The sequence below is a fragment of the Corvus cornix genome, chromosome 9 (genome assembly GCF_000738735.6).
Source record: "Corvus cornix cornix isolate S_Up_H32 chromosome 9, ASM73873v5, whole genome shotgun sequence".
Taxonomy (NCBI): Eukaryota; Metazoa; Chordata; class Aves; order Passeriformes; family Corvidae; genus Corvus; species Corvus cornix.
Window position 1 is genome coordinate 10583138 of NC_046339.1, and position 14875 is coordinate 10598012.

Consider the following 14875-nt stretch of genomic DNA (forward strand, 5'->3'; position numbering starts at 1 on the left):
GATCAGAGACAGGTCTGGAGTAGAAAACATGTGCCAGGGAAGCACTGAGACAAGTATCAGCTTCATGTACCAAAATAATTATGTAGTGATTCCACACGACTGCTTCTTTTGACCTGGCTTTTCAGGAACTGAACTTTACTAAGGAAGATGATACAGATGTTGTTGCAGCGTTTTGATAGTGGCACAAGCAATTAGCTCACTTCCTTTGTAGCATGAAGCTATTTTCTGCTACAGGGCTTAACCCTGGGAGTGCTGGTGTTTTCCTTAACATCCCAACTAAGCAGTACAGTGTTTATTCAGGAATGCTTTTGCATCTGCACATGCTACTGCAATCCTCTTCTCTTCCTGAGGCTGTTCTGCAGTCTTCTCTTCCCTGAAGTTGCTTGGTATTTGATGACAGTAGCAAAGGAGGGACTCTGGTGCCTGTGCTTCCAAAGCATAGTCCCTTCTGCCAGCTTTTTGCTGAGCTCTTTTCCATTTTCATGGGGCATTTTATCATCACTGATGCTCCTGTGGTTAGCCAGACAGAGTGGTGCTCCGGGTCTGCAAGTCAACGCAGTTCCCATCTTTGAGCTGTGTTGAGCTAAGGAAGTGGATATTTGTATGCATTGAGGCATCATGGAGAAAAGAGAATGAAGTTAACTCGTAGATCAGACAGCAAATTGAGTTTCTAGACAGCCTTGATCATTGTATAGATCAGGAGAAAATAGAGGAAGTTTCATATAAACAACACCACCACAATTCTGTTTTGTAAGGAAAGCCAGAGTTGTATTTTTACCCTGACCTAACAAAGGAGGAGGAAGGAAACTGTTTTGCTGAAACAAGCATTTTATATTGGACTATGGATACACTTTTCTCTCTATGTTTGTGTGTGTGCATGTCCCAGCAAACTCAACAGCACGTTCATTTGCATGAAATGCATTTTCCTGGAGGCACGTAGTCAGCATGTGCCATGGCAGGAGGAAAAAGATGTGCCTAGCACTACTTAAATGCTGGTGAAAAAAGCATGGCATTTTAGTCAAAATAAGCTAAAGTGTCTCATAACATTGTGGTTGGTATTTGCTATTTCTGCTGACATTGGGTACTGGATAAGCAATCTGCCTGGTTTGGAAAAGTGCAATGTAGATAAAATACGAGAGCAGCCCATTTATTGTGTGTATGAGACAGTGTGGCCTCCAAAACCAGAGAGAGTCAGACAAAACTGAAAATCTGCAGATTTTGGTCTTTCATTTTAAAGGGCCTAGTCCAGCCCTTGTAAATTAGGCATGGAGGGCTCCCCAGCTGGGAGGTGTGGGAAGCCAGCATGCAAAAGAGGGAGAGGCTTCAGTCGCCTCCTGCCAAAGCCTGGCTGGTGGTGGCCTGCAGGTGCAGTGGCTTTGGGTTGCAGAGTGTTCAATGTAGGTCTGCAATGCCAGGTACAGCCCCCGTGGGCTGTGTGTGAGGCTGGAAGGCGTGGGGCTCCCAGCAGCCTGGATGCAGGATTTGTCTTTGCCTTAGAGCCCGTGTGTGATGGTGGGCAAATCACTTCAGCTCCATGTGCCTCACTGCCCTTTTCTGTGGACAGACTGTGGCTTGTGCCTTCTGTTTTGGTCCATTTATATTACAGGGCCCAGGGGTAAAGGCAGTGTTTCAGATGATGTGTGGACAGAGCCCAGCAGAAGAGGCTGGTGAAGACTAATGGGAAATACAGGGATGGGGGCCATCATCAGCTTCAGACCGTGCTGTCTTCCCCATGCAAAGTCTAGGAAAGGAGTCTCTGTTGATGGAATGGCAATGGTTGTTCTTTTCTGCATGGAAACTGAAATAGGTACAATACCTGGAATAAAACCATCTAGAAGATCAGTTGCCAGATTGATTTCTCAAGCTAATAAATCCTTGGCTGCACTTGCTGTGTTAAAATATATGTTCAGGCAAGATTTGTGATCAGCTCTTAGGAACAAGAGAGCAAAGGGAAAAAACAGGTTGTTCCAAGATTAAATGTTTTACATTTGACATCTTTAACTGACTTATTAATAACTTTTTCTTTTAGGATTATGCTACATATTATTTCTAATGAAGTAGTTGTAGACTATCCCTTCTAAAAAAAGACACAAAGCACTGGTCAAGGGAATCTGGGTGTTCTGGGTCAAATGCCTGCTTCTAGAACTTCTAGTCATATGAATGTCCTTCTCCACACCAAAATCCCACAGAGGTGACACGACTTAGAAGGCAAATGCAAGTGCACCATACTGCCTGCCCTCCCATGTGAAAAAGTAAGTTGTGGCAACCCAAACACATCAGTATGGTTGCATTTGTACAAAAACGGTCACTGCTCTGTATGGGGACATTCAGCATTTCCAGATGTTCAACAGCTTCCTCAGAACAACTGCTAGGCAACTAGAATTCCTGGCAAAATGCACAAAATCCTTAAATGTTGTTCAGAAAGAAATCATAAGCAAAAAGAAAGAAAACATCTGTGGGAAAACCTGAATGTATGTTAGGTCCAGGCTGCATTCTCAGTCAGGGAGGCTGAATGTATGGCAGACAGACCTTGCACAGCCCTTCAGGGAAATTCATCCAGCCTGGGGCTTATTCCAGGTACACTTTTTTTCCCAGGGGACCATACCACCCCTCTCCCTTGTGAACTGCTGCTACTCTGCTACAGAGTAGTTTTTGGGCAGGCAGTGGGTGCAGCTGCTGCATCAAATGTGTGTACAGCAAATCCAGTCCTTCAAGGGAGCACAGGCACCTGCTGAGGCCAACAAGTGAGAAGGGTGACGGCACAGCTTAGCATGGACCCTAGAAAAATAAGTATGACAGGGTCAGGAGCATGCAGGTGTTTGGGTTTTGGGAGTGGATGATTGAAGTATTATTGCAAAGTGCCATTCTGAGACCCTCGCTGTCTTGATTGATGTCTCATTTGAAATCTCCTTCTTGCTTGAAAGAAAAAAGCATGAAAGCACATAGTTAATTCTCTTGAAGTGCAGTGCTTTAAAGCTGCTGTTCTCTGTTGAACATCACTGGCTCAATAAAGATTCATCATGTCAGATGTAGTTCCTATGAGTGGTCAGTGTATTGTTGCTCCGGTGATTTTATATTTTCTTGCCATTTAAGTAGTTATGGAGCATGGAAAAACGCTTCCTTGTTTCATATCAAAGGGCCAATACTTGATGTAGGCAGCAATTAATCAATGGAATAATTTGCTTTACTGAAATGATGTGTTTTATAAATAAGTTAGTTTTTATATGCAAGTCTTTCAAGAAAGCAGTGCACACAAGGATAGCTGGTGTCAGCATTTTTTAATCCTGAAATGACCGAGTTTCTCCTTACAGACACCAAACTTAGCTTCTTCTAAGAAACTTCTAGGCATAAAACTATTTCTGTACTTCTCAAAATATGCCATATTTTTGGTGTTTTCCAGGGAGAAGACTCTGAGACAGGCTGCCAATACTGTATGCAGCTGTTGGCTTATGAAGGCCAAGAGATCTCAGTTTCTACACACATATTAAAACCTTTGTATATCTAGTACTAAAAATCTGTGGACCAGCTCCTGATCTCACTAATGTTAACAGCAGTATTTGTGTCAAAACAAACAAGAAGAAAACATAACTAGCATCTTAGGATTGCCTGTCTGTCTATATACTCTACCACTGTAGCATTGTCTTTCATGTTGTGTTGTTAAGTGATGGAAACTTTTACCAAGTCCAAACTTAAATGCTTCCAAAGCCTTTTTCAGTTTTGGAGAACAGTTGTATAAAGTTATTCTTGGAATAATTTTCTCCTTTATTTATTATTATGTGCTACCCAGTAGACATCTAATTATGAGGCACAGGATACTTCCCATTCTAGGAGGATATATATAGCACTTCACTGGATGTTCTTCAGAGTCCATTTTCATTACAATAAGTGAGGTGTTTACTTGCTTGAATCCCTTGGGTCTTAAAAACAAGATAAATAAGACAAAGAATGAAGTTCAACACTGAACAGCCAATATACCCTGTTACTCTGTGTGAATGCTTTTATATCACATCACAGGCTGTCCTTTTTTTTTTCCAGAGTGGATATCCAAGCTCTGGACCTGCATCAAGCACTCCTGCATTCAGGCCTGAGGATGAGCTGGAACATCTGACCAAGAAAATGCTGTATGACATGGAGAATCCTCCCTCTGATGACTACTTTGGTGAGCCATGTCACAAGTGTCCGTGGCCCTCTTCTGTATTTACTGGGTTCAATAATGGGAAGCCTGACAGCTGCACTGGTAACGTAGTGACACTCATGTTGATGGATGTGCTTTCCATGCTTGGGCTGGAAGTGTAATCATCCATAGGAATTCCTCTCTAATTTCAGCATAAATCTCATGCTCACTCACTGTATGTTTATAGTCTTTCTGGATATAAAGTTGAATTTTTCAGTGTCTGGTTCATTTTCACACCATCTGTCCCCAACTTCCAGGCTACCAGTCTGAATTCAGGTGCGGTCGCTGTCGTGCCTGCCTGCCCCATCCCTTCTCATTGCAGCTGCAGAAAAATCTGGCAGTGTAAATGTGTTCTGCTTCCAAGGCATGATCTTCTTTTTCTGTGTGCTGGCACAGATTAAAAGGAAATCCATTTTGAGTCAATCAGGTTGGTTATACATGGGGACCCAGAACTGGGTCCATCAAGTACAAGTAAGGCAAATCTGGACTGATTGGTTCGTAACAGTGTCGTCTTCCTTGCCTGGAAAAAGATAAGCATCTAATTTCCTTCTTAAATGGTATAGAATATAATTATCTTAGGCATCTATAGGTGTAGAATTATATCTTGCCTTTACATGAAACATGAGTGATAAGGCCTCTGAACTCTGCATTGAAGTCAAGAGTCTTGGGCACAATTGATGCATCTGCCTGTGTGCTTAGTTTCTTACAGGCTTGGGTAATAATGTTATTATGAAACAAACTGTTGTAGTTTGTAGCGTTAAAGACTGGGGCAGGCCATTCATTTTGAGTTCTTTATCTTCCTTTATTTCATCATTTCTTAAAAACTTCATTTAGATTGCCCCCAGGTCTATTTGCTGTAGAGTTTGCTTGGACCAAAACATTTCTGGCTTAAAGAAACTTTCATGGTCTGGTTTAATCAAAAAGTGGGTGGGACCATGGTTTCACTTACAAACAAGGATCTTGCAGTGGCAAGGATCTGATAATATGAGAAGGTTACGGTGTTCTCATCAAACAAACATTACCCTTGTAGGTGGGGTTAGTATCAGTCCCAATTCTCTCTCAGTACCTTCTACCTTCTGTGGGCCGTGCCCTAATACCCAAAATGTCTTCTCTGTAAATACCGATAGTCATCAGAGCTGATGACTATCACAGATCTGAGGTGTGAGCAGGAATGGCTAACTGAAATAGCCAGGGAGCATTTTCTGCATTGCTGTGTTTGACTTCATCTCTGCTATTTGGGTTCACTCTCTGATGTTTTAAACACGAAGCAACAGCCAAATAAACATAACGTGTATTTAGCCATTAGCTGAGCAGGCAAGAGGGAGAAACTTTTTTCCTGCCCTCTTCAGGCAAATGGCTGAAGCCCTGAAGCATGAGATCTGATTACAGCAATTTTCTTAATGCAGAACTGTGTGCTAGGAATTGGTTGATGGACCAAAGCCCATCCAGTTTTCCTTTTAGCCCAAGAAGGCAGGCAGATAAACAGAGAAGATTCACAGTCTCCAAGGTCAGAAAGGACCTTGCCATTATACTGCCTAATATCCTACTCTCAGTTTCTCCCAGAAACATGATTGAATCATGACTTTAAAAAAAAATAAAGATCTAATCTTATCTTAAAAACTTCGAGCAATGGTGAGTCAACCACCTACCCTGATAAGCCGTTCTAGTGATTAATTTTCCTCACAGCTCGGAAATTGCTTCCTGAAGTGATGCTTTAGTTTTGTTTACCACTTGTATTTATGAAGCTGAAAAGCTCGGATTTTGCAGACTAATATTGCATGACTAAGATTGCTCTGCTCTGTTTTGAGAGAGTGGTACATCAAAGTTTCTTTATCCAAAAGGGATGCATAGCTGAAAGGGTTGGAACATAAAGTCTCTCGGTGTTAGGTGATCAGTTTGGCTATCAGATGGGAGGTCAGACCAATGCCACGCCAATAGCTCTTAATTCAGCAGGAGACGAGAAAATGGAAAGGAGGCTTCAGAGCACTCAGAAGTTTTGCCAGTGTTATTTGTATAAACAGTAGCATGATCAAAGATGGAACAATCATGCATGATGCACAGTGGGAAAATCAAACAACAGCCTTAGACCCTGGGCAGGTCATATGTAATTACAAACTGCGCCTGATTGATCTTCTAATTGCACTGTGTGCCACTGAAATTCGTCTCTGAGGTGGTGTCCAGCCTTGGCATTCCTGATGTGCCAAAGAACCATGTGTTGGGCTAAACATCTGCTCGGCTTTCTAAGCATGCTGGGCCCCATACAGCCTTTTGGGAGCAGTATCTATCTAAGAAAATACAGAATGCTGGAGCACAACTGCTTTTTATGGTTAGGTACAAAGAGGTAGGCTTCCCTCATCTTCCTAGGTTTGTTCCAGCCCAGGCTCCTCCCCGGGTCTCAGGAGTCACAGTGGATGAAGGTTTCTGATACGGCAGTGCAGGCTGGGAATTTTGTACTAATTCTGGTTATGTCAGAACTAAATACCCATCTCTACTTGAGCTGTCAGCCAGTGCCTTTCAATAACATCGTGCTCATGTGGAAAGAACAAATTAAGTGTAGGAGGCAAAAAAAGAGTCTTTCAACTTTGGTTAACTGTCTCAACCAATATCTCTGCCCTTGTTCTTTAGTTGTTTAGCATGGTAGTGTGGACAGTACAGGATTCATATGGCACATTGATCAAATAATCCAAAAAAGGACAAATGGGCAGAGACACTGACTCTGATTTGCATTAAATATCTTATGCCTGAGGTCTAAATGCCATGGTAATTGTAGCATACCAGATATCTGTCAGCTAATCACTTTTATTAGTTTGAATTTAGAAAACTGGATTTCAGCATATTAAAAGTTGTTTAAGAGCAGATAGGTTTTGAATTGAGGAATCTAATTAACCTTGCTAGAAAGCTGCAAGGCGTTAATATATTAAGTCGTGAAAATAATTTATTGGAATAATTACATTTGAACTGTCAGGCTGGAGAAAGGTCATTTTACTTGGTCTGCCAGCACTTTGGGATCTTTTCTGTAACAAACTTTCTTCTGCAAGTTCACTCGCCATATCTCTGGTTTTCGATCAAGCCATCTTGGTTCTGTAGTCAGCAGAATCTGCCCAGCAGTGGGCAGGGTGAAGATTCCTTGGGAAGGAAGAGGAGTAGGAATCACTGAAGTAGTCTCTTTGCCCTGGAAATGCTGTCTGGTACTGCTGGCAGACCCAGTGAGCTGAGCTGAGGAGCAGGATAGCCAGCACTTCCATCTCTGTGCTCACTGCACCTCTCTGCAGCTTCCTGGGTGGAGGCCACTGAAGGTGGTTTCGGAGTTGGGGGAACTGTTCTAGGCACTAGTTGCTCACACAAACACACACAGCTGGCGGCAGGGCATGGATCACGCTGCCCTCCTGGGGAGCCTGGGAGTGTGGTGGGAGCCAGGAGCAGCATGCTAGAGATGCTTGGGAGCAGCAAGATCACAGCTGGCAGCTGTGTGTTGCCAGGACTTATCACAGCAGCACGATCCTGTCCCTGGGAAATCCTCTAGCTGCCATTGGCAAGGCAGTGCTTAAGCATGGAAACAGCACTAGGCATAATAATTTAAAAAAAAATTCCTGTGAATTTTTAGGAGTTTAATGTGCATGTTGGGTATTCTGCCTAACTTAACTTTGTTAAGGCCACACTACTGTAATAAGCCTAAGCACCCCAATCCTTGGTATATGTCTCTTACCCGCCTGTAGTTTCTAGAGTGACTTGTGGAGTTACTACCCCTGGGAAATCCTTGGCAGGTGAGCAAATTGAAGTCTTTTAAGTCTAAGCTGCTCTTCCTTCTTGACTGATGATTCAGTTGCTGATCTGTGGTAGTTGGCTGTCTTTAATCAAATCCCTTTTTATTAGAAAGGATTCCCAAATGTCTTATGCTCTGTGCAGTAGGGATAGTTTCTCTCTATCACAGCCCTCCCTGTTGATAAATGTGCTATTGTAGACAGGCATGTCTGATTTGTTTGGAAAAAATAATACTTAGTGGAGTGGAAAGCGGGTAAGGTTGAGGGAGGAGAAATGGATACTTATAGGAGATTAAAATGAAACTATCAAAATTGTTTGTTGGCCGCCATGGGAAATTACAGCCCTTGATTTTGCATTTTAAAAAACCCAACCAAATACACACACACAAAGATCACAACTGTTCTGGACCACTGTTTAAAGTCTTATAGAAAGAAATGACTTCTGGCAGCTTATCAGTCTGTATCACCATGCAGACAGTGCTGATTAAGACTGGAAAAGTGCCATTGGGGCCCCTCATCTCCTGTTGCCTTCTGGACTATGTCCCAGCTGAGTCACTCCCCACAGCCGTTTCCCTGACTGGTGGGAAGAAACTCTCACTGGTATTTTACCATAAATGCTCAGAGCTACCAAAGAAACCAGCAGTTTTATGTATTGGTTAATGTAGCAGTCTCCTTTTGTAGTTCCAGCATGCTGTAGGGATGCACATGGGGAGAAGAGAGATGCTAAAATCATCCTGTGGGAAATACTCAGTTTGTACAGTAAAGGAATCTTGATTTAACTCTGAGCTGATAATTCAGGATATATAGGGTTTTTTTGTGTATTTTCTGTGTACCCTGGCTTTGACAGTGGGAGAGATGGTGCAGAATTGAGTTGAAGAGCAAAGCTGAGAAACAGAAGGTTTGACTTCCTTTTCTACTTCTCATCTTGGCCTCTTGACCTGTGGCAGATCATTTTACCTCTTCAAACTTAATTTTTTTCCTTTTTCACCAAATTTGCCAGAAATGATTAGCAGCAGCAGTCATGTGTGTGTCCCCCATGGAGAAGCCTTCATCTCCAATGGCTCTTTGAGATGCCAGGTCACAGTTAAGATTAAAGAATGGTAAGTGTCACCAGTATTGAATCTGCCAAGGCTCTGCCAACCTTTCCCATCACTGGCTTTGCATCTCCATTAGGCTTCCACTCATAAGCTAAAAATCCTTCAATAGGACCAGAGACCTGGTGTCAAACAGTGTTGAGTGTGTTCCCTAATTTTACTTCTTGAGAGGCAGGACATGGGTTAGCAGGTAGCAGTCCAAGTCAGGTATGGGAGAGAGCGTGGTTGAGTCGTAGGAGGTTCAGCTGAGGAGACACATTGGATGGTCCAGTATGACTTCCTTTGGTTCATGGTGTCTTTGTTTCCTTTGACATGGCTCTGTGCACTGCACAGTTCTAGGGGCTCTAAACTGAACATGGTCTGTGTTGCATTTCAGTCTTGGTCAGGTATGTCTGCAGCCTCTAAGAGGCGTAAGTAGCCACTTGGTTTCATCTGAATTACCACCAGAAAAAGAAACTGAAAGTTGTCATATCTTGCCTGTACTCTTAGATCTGTTCTGAAAAGGTTATCATTAAAAGAAGCATATTGTTATTACAAGAGCATAATTACTTTGTAATTTTTCCATGTAATGTGATGTGTCTTTTGTCTAAAGGCAGGGGTTCTGCTGCAAGATGGTGTCTGTCCTCATTTGAACAACATCTGGGTCAGAAAATAGTAGGTTAGACTTTCAACAACTGATGAGCCGACAGTCATTTTCTATTATGTAACCGCTCACAAAAGCAGGAAGACAGACATATAATGGGGACCCTTTTCTCCATTGTAGTTCAAGTCATTATTTTTTATGTTCAAGCCATATTCCAGCGTTTGTGCACAGGCTACAAAGCCTGGGAGCAACTTCTGCTCAGGGAGGTCACAGTGCAGCACCAGCAACATCCAGCAGCCCTGTTGTGGCCTGCCGCAAGGGGAGTCACCCTCCCTCTGCTCCCCAGGGGCTTTAATTATCTTGGTAAATGGCTTTCAGAGCCTGTTTCTTCAGTCTCACTTCTGTCAATACTTGCCACCCTTGTCTAGCTTTTTTTTGGGGAGTCCTGTGCCTGCTGGCATCCTTGCACAGCAGGTGCAGGTAGAGTAGATTTATAAGGATAATCTCAATGCAACCTAGAGGCTGAATTTTGGCCCACAGTTTCAAAGGAAGAAGAGAAAAAGAGGAGGCCAGTGACTGGTTGGACTTATCTTTAGCCGTGCACTTATCTCTAGCCATGAGAAAGGCAAGAGGCTGTGAGCTCGTCTAAGTTGCTTCTCAAGCATTTGGAAGACTGGAAATGGATGCAAACGTTTGATTCTTCCTGATGTTGATCTAATCCACATCTTACTCTGTATTAATTCTGGGAAACATGTTTTATGAAACTAAGCACCTAGATCTTTTTATGCCAGGGATCTTAGCCTTATAAAGGCTTGAGTGCACATCTTTTAACGAAGATGCAGCAGATGTAGCAGTCAGAAATGAATGTTGCACTCCTGTAAGCCTTGGGCACCTGGCACCCACATGTGCCAGGAGGCAGGAGACTCACCTTCCTTTTTCCTCTTCTTACCTACACAAGAGTGGTCAAGACTTTGCATCATGAGTGTTTCTGAAGCACAGACACTTCAGAGACCACCACTACTTCACAGATGGGATCTAAATCTTACATCAAAACTCCAATTATGCTTTGTAACTGTAGGTCGTAAAATCCCAGCTGGAACAGGTAGCAAGCAGCATGACTCTCTTTTTTTAATTCCCTGGTTTAGCTTGGATTCTGGCAGTCAGACATAGATATATTCTTACTTTTAAACAGAACTGATTTTTGATGCAGAAGTTATTCAATGGAGAGTAAGTTCATAATACCAAAGTAGCACTTTATCAAAGTGTTTGCCATGATCACCTGTATGCTGTGAAAGAGAGGTGGGTTTCAGGCCATGAATGAAATTAGGTTTGTCCCGAAAGTTAGTAAATAAAAGCTGATAATTTCCTGTTGTCTTCTAAGAGGAGTGAAATGTGATAATGAAATTCAGGGGTGTGTCTTTCTAAAGTACAGCTGTATTCTACATGATTCTTGTGCATGTTTAAAAACTAACATAGCCATGAAAAAAAATAATCCATAAAGGTGGTAGATACTTGTTTTGTTGTGAGAGGGCCCTTAGTGTGCTAGGAGCTGTACAGATGGATAGGAAAGTTCATCCTCTTTCAGAAAAACCTTTGAACAATGATGAGGCTATTAGCCAACCCCCCATATTTAAGAGTCCTACATGAAAACAAACCAAATCTTTTTACCTTAATTTGACAAACAGTTCAAAGACAATCCAGTTTGTTCATGATGAATTTACAAAGTAAAGTAAACTCTCTGTGGACTGAAAGGGCTGAAGGATTGATAGTGAGCCATCAAGTCTTCAGCTGCAGTAGCTAACTCAGGTCATTAAAAAGCAAAAATGGGACCCACCTGCTGGCTGTTTCCTCTCCACATGAAATGTGGCTGGCTGGGCTCTGGGGGTTCTCTGTGGGGATGTCACATCACCCTTTGAAGCCCACAAATTGTGGTACCTGGAGGACCCCTAGTTGGGAATCTCCTTGATGAGGCCAGGAGCTGAAGATAGACTGTTAGTCTAGGACATGCAGGATGCAGAAGGTTGGTTCTACTGTTTTATGGAGATGAGTGCAACCAGGAGTTTCCTCCATCCAGGATATCATAAACTCTAAATTCTCACATACAGATACTTTGAGAGGGAGTGTACATATGCGTGTGTCTATGAATGAGTGAGAATGTTTTTCTTGTCTGAATATTATAGAAATAATTTTCAGATAAAGCTTTGGAGTGTTTTAAGCCTCAAGACATTCTTTTGTCATGACTTGTAGCTAAGTTGTCAAGTGAGGCACAGGCATTCAGTTTTGGAGCTGGAGTTAGAAACCCTTCCAGCCATGCAGTCTTGGATAAATCTTTGTCCCAATAACATGGAAACAGTTTAATTTCTTTGTTTTGAGTTAGTTGTGTACATGACCTGGCAGAAATGAACCCGTTCTTTGCTTTTTAAAACTGAAAACAGCTCACCTGTCCTTTGAAGCTGGATGTACTAAATTTGCAGTTTGCTCCCATGTTCCATTCGGGCTCGTTGTGCTGCAGTAGCATCCAAGGCTGTGGTCACACTGTCCTATGTGCAAATTAAACATGGAGTAGGAACAGTGTGCTCCCCCAGAGCTCCAAAACTGAAAATATGTCAAGGACCAGGAAATTACTGTCCCTAATTTACAAACGAGGGGCTGACTGGCAGAATTAAGATGACTCACCCAGAGTCATGCCGAGATCCAGTCGTGAAGTGAGAATTGAGCCTAGAATTCCTTTGAGTTCCATGCCTTACCCAAAGCTGTGGCCACACTCTTTATTTTATGTGAAAATCAGCCAGAATGGACTTGTGAGTCTTGTCTGATAAGAAATCACAACCAGTCTGAAGGCTCTTCCCAGCATGCAGAGCAGAAGCCCTATTTTCCAGGGTTAGTAACAAGGCTATGAAAATAAGAAAGGGGGGGGAAAGTGCTCCAGGATCACACTTGATCATTTTAACTGCTGTTAATATAATGTACCCACTAATGTTATCACACTTCAGCATTTAGATAGTTCAAGGCTATTAGGAAAATTGATAATTCACCATAGTAATCTGTTACTTTCCACTCTAGCAATCACTGTTCCATGGAAGTGGGGCACAGTGTGGCATTTGTTATTTCTTCTTCTGGTGGCATTTGTCTCATGCTGTCTTTTTTGATAGGGTGGTTTGTCTTTTGCTAGTAGCTTTTGGGGGTATTTTAGTGTCATTAACTCAAAATGAGTTATTTCCAGTGGGGGGAAAGGACAGATTTTATCTAAGAGTGAAATGTGGTAAAAAGAAGAATTAAACAGGACTGTCTCATTTGCTGAGTGTTCTCCAGCCTCTTCTGATGGAAATGCATCAAAACTGTTTGGTTTTTTTCGTTTTTTATAAGGAATTGCTTTGACTCAGATTCTGTGAGATGAATCATAACCCACTTTCTCATCCGAGATGCAAAAAAAAAAAATTCCAGCTCTGCTGTCAATGTCAGCATAATCAATACAGAGTGATTCTCAGTGGTGCAAAGAGGTAGGGGAGGATTAAAAGAATGAAAAGAATGTAAAGTAGCCAAACTTTCCTGCTGGTTTTAGTAAGCTGCACTGTTTTCATGTCTCCAAATGCACCTTGCTGTTCATCATGTCATGTCATGAACGCATGTTTTCATGTCTCTGGCTACAAGCCAAGGTCACAACTGCTGCTCAAAAGTCATGAGACTGTCATCTCAAACTGGCAGGCAGATCATCCTGAGAAGCCAGCCCTGGCAGACATTTAGGATGGTACAAGCAGCCAAGAGTAAACCTGTTTTGATTTGTGAAACCTGCAGTTGAGATGTCCCCTGCCTGGACTGTGCCAGCACAGATTGTGTCAGCTGAGCAGGAGAGAGTGGCAAAGCACGTGCCTGTCCCATGGCCCTGCCTGAGCCAGCCCCACTGAGGGAACTGGAAAATGTCAATAGCAATAGGATCACTCTGTGTGCAAAGCGGAGATGGGAGACCAATCTGATCCCTTGTCACCAGCTTTCATTTAGGAATCGGCTCATTTGCTTTTTTTTTGGTTTTTATTCCTTGTGTGTCTGCCAAGACATGCACAGAGATGTAGAAATAATTACTTCTGAAAGTGTGAGCTAAGAACCAAGCCTCTGAAAAACTGTATTCACAGCACCAGGGTCAAAAGGGGACAGCACAGGTAGTGACATGGGTTCTGACAGTTGACAAAATGTACCTCCCCATTGAACACAGTTGTTCAGTAAAACACCCTGGCAATAGCAGACCCGTTTGGAGAGAGTTTACAGGTGTGGGTACAACCATCTTCCGCAGCCTAAGGCACTGTCCACTGCTAAAGACAGCTAGATGTGGGATGTGAATTATTTTGTTTTGTAGATCCATCCAAATCACTGTCCCAGCCATGCTAAACTGTCTATTTAAAGCTGTGGATCAGGCTGTGTTCAGTTAGCAGCAGTGTTGAACTTTAATATACAATTTCCTCAACAAATTCTGGTTCCAGACAATATCTTGAGAGGTTAATAACTTACTATCTGCTCAATACATGTTCTGATTCTGTCTGTACTGTCAGGGACAGGCTGGGCAGATGATGTGCTGCGTTCTTTGTGAGTGCAGGTTGAAAGAAGGGATACTTTTTGTGGGGGTTTTAATTGCTTTTATTGTCATTTAAAATTACACTTGAAAAAAACCCAGCTTTTTAAACGTCTATTTCCTCATTGTGTGCTTGCCGTGAAAGGCAAGTGAATTCAGCATGTGACTGTCAAAAAAACTGTAGAAAACCTGAAGCCTTTCACCTTCAATTTTCACTTGTGTTGATGAATGGCTGGGACATCACAATATTGACTTTCCACTCTTTTTAGTGCAGAGTTTGTAATCACATGAGATAAGGAATTGTGTTTGGCTGAGCTGGAGGGAGACATTTAGAAAGAACTCTAATGTGGGTCCTTTATGCTGTGCAGAGGACTGTCATATGAAGCCAGCTCTTCTGGACAGGAAAATCCTAGCAATCATCACTGCCAATGTGGAGCTAATTCTGGTCATATGTTCTTGTTGTCATCTCCACAAGCTGGGCAGCTGCTTCTCATTTCTGTCCCGTGGCTGAAATTAGTGAGAATCCTAAAATGCATAAATAAATGTGTATGTGTACATATATAGAGAGAGTGTAGGATACCACCTGGAGTCTTGATTCTAATGGTGTTCCTTTCTTTCCCATTCTCCATCTCAACATCTCACATCAACTGATCCAGCTTTCGATACCTGCGCAAGAAGTGTGACTCTCTCCAACACTGG

General features: G+C 42.5%; 1 protein-coding gene across 1 annotated transcript in view; it reads left to right on the forward strand.

The window, feature by feature from the left end:
- Nucleotides 1-14875, forward strand: part of LOC104687932 (LIM domain containing preferred translocation partner in lipoma) — a 334159-nt gene that overhangs the window by 246211 nt on the left and 73073 nt on the right. The window contains 1 exon segment of the mRNA XM_039556675.1: nucleotides 4036-4159. Coding sequence (XP_039412609.1) covers nucleotides 4036-4159 — 124 coding nt within the window.